The sequence below is a fragment of the Centruroides vittatus genome, unplaced genomic scaffold (assembly GCF_030686945.1).
Source record: "Centruroides vittatus isolate TY-2023 unplaced genomic scaffold, ASM3068694v2 contig_1773, whole genome shotgun sequence".
Lineage (NCBI taxonomy): Eukaryota > Metazoa > Arthropoda > Arachnida > Scorpiones > Buthidae > Centruroides > Centruroides vittatus.
This window is the reverse complement of record NW_027121084.1, coordinates 472,385-483,669: the sequence shown is the minus strand read 5'-3', so window position 1 is coordinate 483,669 and position 11,285 is coordinate 472,385. Positions and strand designations below refer to the sequence as shown.

At 32.7% G+C, this 11,285-nt stretch overlaps 1 protein-coding gene across 1 annotated transcript in view; it reads left to right on the top strand.

The window, feature by feature from the left end:
• Positions 1-2,702: 2,702 nt before the first annotated feature.
• Positions 2,703-11,285, top strand: part of LOC136969253 (SAFB-like transcription modulator) — a 50,291-nt gene continuing 41,708 nt past the window's right edge. The window contains exon 1 of the mRNA XM_067263344.1: positions 2,703-2,909. Within this exon, the coding sequence (XP_067119445.1) occupies positions 2,778-2,909 (132 nt within the window). The 5' untranslated portion in view covers positions 2,703-2,777. The remainder of the gene's footprint in view (positions 2,910-11,285) is intronic.

Genomic DNA, 11,285 nt, shown 5'->3' with positions numbered 1-11,285 from the left:
TCCTACAATCTTAAAGATTCTCTGCCCAGACAAAATGGTTAAGGTGTCAGCCTACCACCTTAGATGGTTGGATGGCCGAGCGGTCAAGGATGCAGACTATCGCTCTGGGGAACCGAGTTCGAATCTGGGTGGTCAAAAGCCTCTGGAATTTTTGAAGGGTGGTCTTTCCAGATCCTAGCACATAACATTTAACAGAGATTCAGGTCCTAGCACATAACATTTAGCAGTTCAATATGAAAATAATCACAAAATTGCAACATAATTATGTATTATATAGAATAGTATTTGTACGCTTTCCATTCTGTGGGCACTAAGAGGGCCTCTTATAGCAAGTCCATTATGGGTTCGGCCAGGCCCACAATGGGGCGGCCGGGTGGCGAGGGACGGGGACCGACATATCCGGACGGACCACCTCCCGAAAAATTCCTAGGGATTTTTCGACCCGTCCGAATTCGATCCCGGGTCCCCCAGGGCGGCAGACTGCTAACCTTGACCACTCGGCCATCCGGCTGCAAATTAAGTGAGCCTGCCAGGGCTTATGAAACCCATTATGAGTTATGCCAATTACGTAATACGACGTCCGGGTGACGATGGCGAATTCTACATATCCGGATGGACCACCCTTGAATAATGTGAATAGCTTTTATATTTGTCCCTTATGAGATTTAAGAATGTTTGTAAGAAATTATTATATGGACATTTATGAATGTTACGTATTTTGTAAAATATATGATTATTTTATATATACATAAATAACTAGAACTAACTATTTTATTGGAGAAGGATATTTTGTCCCTAAATACAAAATAAATAAATAAAAGCAATTCCAATCCAATTTCCGATATATTCTTTGAAGACAATTTTATCGCTAAGTATATAAATATCACAAAAATTATAATCAGAAATGTTACTGAAGTTTGTGATATTATCAGTGCTATATATGCAGAAATGTTACGGTATTACATTGATACTCTAATAATATCAGTTTGCTTTAAGTATATCTGCCAAAATAGATTCAGCTCTTCTGATTTTAAGTTTGAAATTTTAGACAGATTCCTAGCTTTTCAGATCCTTTTCTTACATAATTCCGAACTTTGAAAAACTTCCTATGCTTGCAAGTACTAAGAAAACATTTTTAACAACGCAAGTTCTATTAAGTCCCAATAAAACCGTTCGAATGGCCGAGACAGTTAAAGCGTCAGATTACTACTATAGGAGACCCGGGATAGAATCCGGACGAGCAACCGCAGAAATTTTTCGTAGACGATCTATTTTACATTTATTGGTCCTCGTTCCTCACCATTCACTCCCCTCCATTGTGAACTTGGCCGAACTCATAATCGGGTCCCCTAAAAAAACCCTGTTAGTGGAAAGGGTGGAAAGAACCAAAAATGAAAATAAGCCTTCCAATGAGATGGCAGAATGGCAATCAAAGAATGAAACCTGACGTTTTGGGAATAAAATTATCTTTAAAAAATTTTCGGTCAAGTCCATCTTAGAGTGGTGCAGAGAAACGAGGCCCGACATGTCTTTTTTAAAACTCTTTCCGCCCTGTGGGCAATAAGAGGGCCTCTTATAGCAAGCCCATTATGGGTTTGGTCAGGTCCACAATGGAGCGGCTGGATGGTGAGGGACAGGGCCCAATATATACGGACAGACCACCATTCAAAAAATTCCTGGGGATTTTTCGATCCGTCCGAATTCGATCCAGGGTCGGTCCCCAGAACGGTAGGCTGTCACTTTAACCGCTCGGCCATCCGGCCGGGCCCGACATATTTGGGAAAGACCACTCCCAAGAAATTCCTAGAGTTTTTCGACCCAGACGGATTCCCCCAGAGCGGTACGCTGGCATCTTAATCTCTTGGCCATCTGGATCGTCACGCTGGCGTTGGGTTAGATGACCGGCGAGATATTAATTAATCTAAAAACAGTATAATTAAAATGTACCGCACAGTAAGACAGACATTTCACTTATTATTTATAAAAACATTTAATGATTTTTGTATTTTTGTAAAACAGTACCGGTATTAATCTTATTTTTTACATCTTTCCGAGTCGCAGGCCTCCGTTTCCCGGGTCTTAGACACGTGCCTAGTTCGCCTAATTGTTAAAACGGCCCTGTTCTCGGGAGGTCTTTATATGGAAAACTGGCACCTATTTAGGTGTTAGACGTGAAGAAAACCCGGAAAACTTTACATGGCCAAATTATTGGAGAGACAGGAACCCGCGACCAACTTTAATGATTTTATTCAATAGATCATTGGTCAAAGTTACCAGTCTGAAAGACAAATACACAATACGCAATATCACATTTACATGTAATATTGCGTATTTACCGAATCTAGTAAACGACTAACAGCTATTTTTAATTACATTAAAATTTAAATAATTTTTATTTTGATATATATTGGATGTATAAAATATATAGTATAAAAATACTGTATATAAATACGAAAATAGTTTATTAAATCAAATAAAATAAATTGATGGAAAAAATTAAAATTATAACTTTTTTGATTTTCGAGTGTTTTTTTTATTTTATAAATTTTTTTATCCATAATAAAATTTAAAACCTCGAAATAATTAGCGTAGAATTATTTAAAATATTATATTATTAAATATTTTGTTGCACATCGGAATTTTATAAAGATCCCTCTACCGGCAATTTTTGTGAATAGAAAAGAAAAAAAAAAAAAGGCTTACTGTAGTTGATATAGAGATTAACCATTGTCTTCTCATTAATTTTAAGGAAGAGGAAAAGAAAAAGTAATAATTTAATGGCAGAGGAAGCGGATTGCGTTTTACGTAAACTCGCAGATTTACGAGTTGTTGATTTGAGGTTGGAATTAGAAAAGAGAGGTTTGGACAAAGGAGGAGTGAAAGCGTCTCTCGTCGAAAGATTGTCAAAGGTGAGCGCGAAAATGGCGGAAGGCATTTTGCGATTCTTACTGCTACTAAAATTGCTTTGATTTTTGATCGTAGCATTAATAATATAATAAGTTTCGTTACTTTTTCAAAAAATTATTAAGTTATAAAGTTTATTAAATTGAATGTATTATAATAATTGAGAGTGCAATTTTATCTTAATGCATTTATATGTAATTTAATAATATCAGAAATGGGTAAAATGTATTCTATCTATTTGGAAATGAAAATATGATAAACGTGAAATGCTTTTTTCGGTAAGGTTGCAGATGTGAATGACACTGTTGGGACCTTAACAGAACTGTATAGGAACAAGAAAGTAAAAGGATTTATACTTCTGAATGTGATCCTTTGTGAGATACGGCCCTCAGAAGTTGGGCTACTTCTGGCTGCTATAGGGAGTTGTGATGTGTGTTCTGCTATGCCTGTCGTGTGTTTAATTAACAGACTGCCTGGCGTGGTGGTCGGACATTCTAATGATATTTATTGATAAAGAATAAAGAAAAGTCTGACGTGAGATCCTTTGCAAGATATTTGCCTTCAAATGTGAAATCGCAATGCATATTACTTGTCCATCTATCTCCAAAAAAATTGGAGGCAGTTCTGGTCTCCATCTTTCTTGTGGACATTATGTTTACAAACAAGTTATATTTTAGGCATGGCCTTTAATATATATAATAAATGCATTAATTTCTACTGACCAAAAACAGTTTTTATCTTGAACCGGTACTGCCTATTCTCCGTGTTCCCTGTTGGTCCTGTTGTCAAGGTGTTGAGCAATAAAAGTAAGTCTGCTTCCCTCCTGATTACAATGGCTGATGTCAACCAACCATAAATACTTTGAAAAAAACAAAGCTGCAACAGTTGGAACAGGCTGCAAATCATGTGCAAAACATCCATCATCATACTTGTCAGAATGAACAAGGTATTGTCCTTTCTGACAAGTCAGTCATAACATTTACCTAGTAAATGTTAGGACTCACTTAGCTGATTAGTATAATCAAAAATAAATCATATAAACATCTTAAGAAAGCTTCAGTAAAAATTGTTTCTTTTAAATCAATGTTTTCAAACCAGTTTGATAGTTCAGCTTTGAATAGAGTTGTAAGCAACTGAAGTTTAACCATCAAACTGGTTCAGAAATGTTCTTGATTAAAGAAAAAATATTTTCTGGAGTTTTTTCTTAAGGTATTTGTGTGATTTTTATTTTCAACTATTTTCCAGTTTTGTATTGGTTTAATTAGTAATTGAATTTAGACATGCATTCAAAAAAGGCTAAGAAAAAGAAAGCACATGGCCCAAACATAACAACATATAAGCTTTAAAGGCACCAGACCAACTCTGTTTAGGATCAAGGCTAGAAATAATCAACTAAGATATTGTCTTTGTATTGGGAAGTATTCTTTTGATTTGGTATCACAATAGAATAAATGTGATTTTAAAGGTTCCTCTAATATCCAGAAATATACCATGATATATCTCTTTGTTATACATTTAAACTGGTGACAACAATGATCTGTGTCAGAATATCGATAGTTAAGAATTGTTTCGAGAATACCGTATTTTACGGACTATAAGACGCACCTGAATTTTGGAGGCAATTTTTTGAACAAAAAAGTGCGTCTTATAGTCCGTAAGATATGGTAATTAAAACCACTTCGGTATTTGTGTTTTTCACGAACTATAGAGGGTGCTGCATTTTTACAAAATGGCTACTTTATCTGGGTCGCTTGAAACTAGTAATGTAAAATTAATTATATATAACTGTCTGACATAATGATATATGCTGCTTGTAGCTGTTTATTGAGAAATTTTATAGACTGAGAACAGTTATTGCTAGCGGGACACATCATTATGTGGTATCGAAACAAATGAGCGAGATCGTTCTATACATATTGTGCTTTTTGTGTTAGGACAATGTCAAAGCTGTTGTTTTTTTTATCAGGGCCGGATTTACAAGTAAAAAGCTGTGTAAGTTTCTGCTTAGGGCCTCGACTTTCAAGGGGCCTCAAACATTTGTACAAAAAAGAAAATTGGAGTCAAATTTTGTAATAAACATTTTTTTTACAAACCAACCAAATATACTTTATTTTTATTTTGTGTAGCATTTCATTAATTTCTAAGAATTAACAAGATTTAAAAAAAAAATTTATAAAACCAATTTAAAAAAAGATTTTTAATGGAATGGGTATAAAAATTTAATTAAATTCAGTTATGAAACAGAAGACTAGTTAAACTCACATCTTTTTCTTCCAATATCTGCATTAAATCAGACAGTCTGATTTTAATTCTTTTCTTTTTATGATTGACTTCTAAAATTGTGAAGAGTTGGGAAGGGACCTTACAGAGTTCAGCTTAGGGCTTTGAAATGCTTAAATCCGACCCTGTATTCCACACAAAATTACTGGCATTTTCAACTTTAAGAAAATATGTTTTAAAATTGACAGCATAACTTGTTCATGTAAAACTGGACAATCGGGAAACTGACAATTCTTAACAGTCTAATCCACTCTTTCAGAATTCATAGAAGCTCATAAATATAACCAACTGATTTCTGAATAATCATCTGTTTTTCATGTGGGAATAGACAAAAACTTATATTAGGCTCCCATATGGCTTTGAAATTGCAATTTGGAACACAATAGAAAGCTTTGCTTTTTCTATTGCTATTCATCTTTACTGCTGATAATACACAAGAATGAATCAAAACGACCCAGATAGAATAGTTTGTTTTTAAACACCAGAGGGCGAGCATCTGGTGAAAAAAAAAATGCGAATACGTGAATACTATCCAGCAACCACAATATGGCTTCAGAAAAAGACAAACACGTCATAAGCTCTTTTCACTATCCTAAAGTTTGTGGCTAGGAAGATCAAAGTCATTTTTATTGACTTTAGCAACAAAATCAAATTTTTTTTTCTAGACATTCTTGCCAAAAAATTGATATCAAAATTTAGATTTAGTGGAAGTCTTTTTTGGGTTTCATATACTAATGTAGTCATCTTGGGCTCTATTCTGCTATGTGAGAAGTTGTCGAACCATGTTTGATAAGACTCAACTCGCTGTTGAAGTTGAAGATCAACTAGTTTGCAAGTCTGCTCGGTGACAGGGACAATTACAACTGTGTAAAGTTGCTGGTTTCAGGCTAAAACAACTTTTGCATTTTGGTTTTTGTTTCCGTCCGATGAATAAATATTTTTCTATAAACAGTTAAAAGAAGGAGTTGCAAATGGAGTTATCTAAATATATAAAATTACTTGTCCTGACTGAGTGACTGATTGATTCATCTTTGCCCAAAGCAAACCGCTGAACCTAGAAGTGAAATTTGGTACACAGTCAGGGTACATCATAAAAACGCACACTAAGAAGGGATTTTTGGAAATTTCCCCGTGGGGGGAGAGGGAGAGGATTAAGGCTTAACCTGAGGAACAGCTTTTGTTGTACTATTTTAGATGTGATTTTTTTTGTTTTCAACTACTACTTTATTGGGTACTTTAGATGTATTAAATTGATAACATTTCAGACATTGTTATAAATATTTTTATATATTTCAATTTTTTAACCAAATGTTTGAACTGGTTTAAGTTCGAATTTGTTATTGTATATTGGTTCAATTATAGAACGATTGTAAACATTCTGAAAATTGATCAAATTGAAAACAGTTCAACAATTCTCATCATTCTCAGTAGTAGGTATTATATAAAAATTCCTATGGTGGTTTAAATACCGAATATAAATGGTGTTTGTTTGCAAAATCTGTGTGGATGAAGTTGCAGGTAACAGCTAGTTTAGTAATATTGCAGAAATGCTAGTAATGATGAGACAGCTCAAACTAACAATTTTTTGGATGAACATAAAAATATGATATATGGGAAATTTCATATATTATTTACAGCAAAAGATAGGTGAAATTATAGGAGGATTTCAATATTTCACTGAATGCCAATGGCATTGGTGCTCAAAAATTGCAGATAAATAGAGAAAAGTTTTTTTTGTTTATTTTATTATTATTATTGTTTATTTTATTATTAGTTTTTTGTTGGCTATATTTGTTTGTTTTAAATAAAAAATAATGTGATTGGCAGTTTTAATAATGAAATAATTTATTATAGGAAAATTAGTATGATTTTTTAATAGGCTTATAAAATTTAGTTACATACTGTATATACTTGTGCATGTGTTATAGATCAATAAAAATATAACTCATTGGAACATTATATTGCTAGTTAAAATTAAACTAATGAGTCTCTAACATTTGTACATTAATATACAGCATAAATTTTAAATATTGAAATATTTAATAGTGAACTCAGAAAAAACTATTTGAATCATAAAAAAACCACCTTGTAATGTGCAATTAAATCTTTGGCAAGCATACTTAAAACTTAATTTAAAAGTTATATTAAAAATGTGTTCATATCAAATGAAAATATAACATGTCTATCAATAGTCTACAACCAAATGATTTAATTTATGAAACATTTTGTAGACATGAAGTGGTTTCAAAGGTAATGTGAAACAAATAAACATTGATGAAAAGAAATCATCTGGAAAGACTGATGAGATTAGTGAGTGTCCAGGTGAGTTGTTCTTGCTGTAGTGGGAAGGTGAGAAGAGTTAAATGTAACCGATAATCACGTAACACTTGGAAAGTCACTTCTCGCACTGCAGACTTAACTTTAGGGAGAAGTTCTAGCGACATGACGACATACCTATCCCATCAGGCATTATGAGTTGTATCTTGCAAGTTGATCTTGCACTGCAGACTAGAGCCCCAGGATACCTTGATGTCCCGAGGTGTTTGGCCCAAACTAGTGATTTAGTTATATACAGAGAGTCAAATCCAAAAATGACACACTGCTATGGTTCACAAATCACAAACACAAAATTTATAAGAAACAAAAGGGTTACAGCTTAACTTGCCTCGGTTTTCGTTGGATTCAGATTTCGCCGATTGTTTTCAGACAGATTATCGACAAAAACCGAGGTAACCCTGTATTAGTATTCTTTCTTTTGATAATTCAGAATGAAATTTCAATGATACACAACTCTCATTGGCTGTCAATCTTGCAGATATTTTTTAAAATTAAATGAAATTAATTTGTCACAGCAAGGAAAGAATGTGGCAACTTTCAGTACTATGATTAAAATTTCATCCTTTATATAGAATTTCAGTTCATATTTAAATCTTCTCTAGATGCAAAGAACTTTGACTGCTTTCCCATGTTATCTGAATTTATGAAAGAAATAAATTCTACAGTCACGAAGACATTTCCCATGCAATTGTATAGCACTTATATGATTTGCAATCTATTAGAATTTTTTCAAAAACCATTCATGTCAGAAACCAAACCATAATCATATTACTAATCAAAGAAACAAGGATTTATTATCAGACTAATTAAATAAGGTTGAGTAAAGCATAATTGTAAATATAGGTATTGATTTCCCACTGTTTACAATTTTGTTTTGCAACTTAAAGTACAGTTTATTATTTCTTTTTCTTTTAGTGGCTTTTTTATCCTATTTAAGGTAATCACTTATATATCTTTAATTATTTCTACAAGACTGTATTAGCAAAGGTAATTAAAAAAAGTTTTTAAAAAATATACATTCACATATACCCCATCAAGGTTGGATAAATGTAAATACCTGAGGAGTAATTGTAAATCCTTTAGTTTTTGTGCTTATGACTCTACATGTCTGTGAAATTGTAAATGAACCTGAATCTTTGAGATGTGAAATAAACAAAATTGGGCAATTTTATTTCAATGAGCAGATAAAAATAAAGAGAAAATCCTGCATTAATAGACATTAGAATGTTTTTATGAAATAATTTGTTACAAAACTTATTTTTATCCTATAAAAATTATACCAGCAAGGGAAGGCTACAAGTTGCTACAGTTTTTAATAAAATCAGTAATTGTGTCACTATTACCTTGTAGATCTCATTGATCTTTATTTACAGTTTTACCTGCTTATAAACAATGTAGGAGAAGAAAACTTGAAAGGCATAAGACCAACATAATAGCAACGTTGAGGCCGAAGTTTTCAATGTGAAAATGTGTACGTCGGACGTTCAGCACCTCTTTCCTGTAAGCCTAGAAGTTTGGCAATGGCCTTTGGAATGTTGAGTATGATTCCACTGACTTTTCCAAATGCCATTGCCAAACTTCTAGGCTTACAGGAAAGCGGCGCTGAATGTCTAACATACACGTTTTTGCATTGAAAACTTTGGCCTCAACCTCGCTAATATGTTGGTCTTATGCCTTTCAAGTTTTTTTATGTTGTGAAAATATATTTTTACACCCAACAAGATAAAATAACAAAAAAAATATGTGATTGGATTTTAGAGACAAAATATTAAATTTCTAAGGGATTTGCCTCAAATATACATAAAGACAGTTCTGAAATAAAAACTTTTATCTGGTGCTTATAGTTGTTATAAAAAATAGTCCTAGCATTCTCAATCTGGTAGAATTATTGTCTTAAACAATCAGTCTACTTTTTAAAAATTTCTTTTAGGTTGTATTGCAAATGGCAATAAAAAATGGTGAAATATGCAGCTTATTAAACGTAAAATAGGCCCATTCTTGATTGTTACTATAAATACTGTTAATTTGTATTTACTGTATAAGTATCATTTGAGATAATCCTTCCTCTGCCTTTGATGTTAGATAATTGTAAATAAATTTTGCAGTTTCTATGGTAAACAGTCAAAACAGAGATATAAAACAATACACTAAAATAGAATTTTACTAATTAATATAAAAATATGGCACAAAATCTCACTAATGACAGCAGTACTCTCATTTGTAGATGATATCTATCCTGAAACCAGAAAATTGACATCTTGTTTCTAGTAAATAAAATAATATATTAAGTACAAGCATAGCACCTTAATAAAGACCTTTATAAATGAAGCATCCTTCTACCTTTTTAAAGTGTTTTCATCAGGTTTTCAAATTGTGCTGTACAGTGATTTACAATTACCTTAATCAACATTGTACAAATACTGTGTAATTTGGACTAAAGCAACTAAGTTACCATCTTGTATTAAGTAGTAATCAGAAATTAACTACAGAATACTGTATTCTGAAAGAAAAGATCAATCTGGTATGGGACTAGAAGCCTATTGTTAAAAAGTTGCTTCTAAAGACAAGAAAATCTACCATTGTGAATACCTCTGTTGTGAAAAAGTTGCTTTTGTTTATTGTGCAGTTGGTAAGTAGGTGTAACTATTAGGGTTGAAATTTGACATATAATATATGGCCTAAGTTTTTTCCAAGTTTGAGATTTCAGATTTTCTAGTAATATATTTGATATCTTCTAAAAGCACTATTTCATTTTTCTGTAAGAAGTCTGTTTCCATTAAAACTTTTTATGTAAATGAATAAGTTAATGAAGCCAATATAATCTTATTATATTATTGCATTTTAATCATGTATTGTGTAGTATTAAATAAAGCAGGTTTTTGTCATTTATTTAAAAAATTATTAGTTTCTGATCTCTGTAATTGGATTTTTTGTTGTTTGTGTAGATGATGATAAATTGTTGATTTTTCGAAATTGTATTCAAAAGTAAAAAGTATGATTTGTATTGAAATTTAATGTCTGTTTTCTAAAGTAAGGAATCTCTTCCATATTAAACAAAGATTTTATTTTGGTATCCCTGAAAATTGTTGCCAGTTGTATGATTCATCTTGTACATACAAAAATACTATGAAAATGATGAGATTGTTTTTTCTGACAAATGGAATTCTTGTTTGAAATTAAATTTATTCTAATGATTCAAAATATTTTTATCTTGCAGAAATAATATCATAGAATTCCATGTTTCGAAGTCTTTCTTGATATACTATTAAAAATACTAATAATGTAATCATTTGAATTTTAATTTGAAAATGTAGTTCTTGACATCTCTTTCTCTCTCTCCATGTGCCATATCAGGTCATCCTGATGTTGGTGAACACCTGGTGCAGGTTAGTATGGATTAGTTTCTGCACCAAATGATGTCCTGGGGAAGTTAGTACCAGAGTGGTTCCCTGTTGCCTTTTCTGGTTATGTGGGGGAGAAATGCCTTCTGGGCGGTCTTATAAGGGTAACTGGCCCCTATTTGGGCATTACAGATGAGGAGAAAACCCGGAAAACTCCATGTGGCCAGCCCGTTTGGGCGAGGCGTGAGCCCATGACTGAACTCTGTGTTTAAGGATAAGGGTCGATTTACACACAACAGTGACGTGCCAGCACAGTGCAGTAAGCATCGATAAATATCACACATAGCCAATCAGAGTTTCATGTACGACACTTGTATGATTGACAGAATACAGATCACGTGTCGTAGATGAAACTCTGTTTGG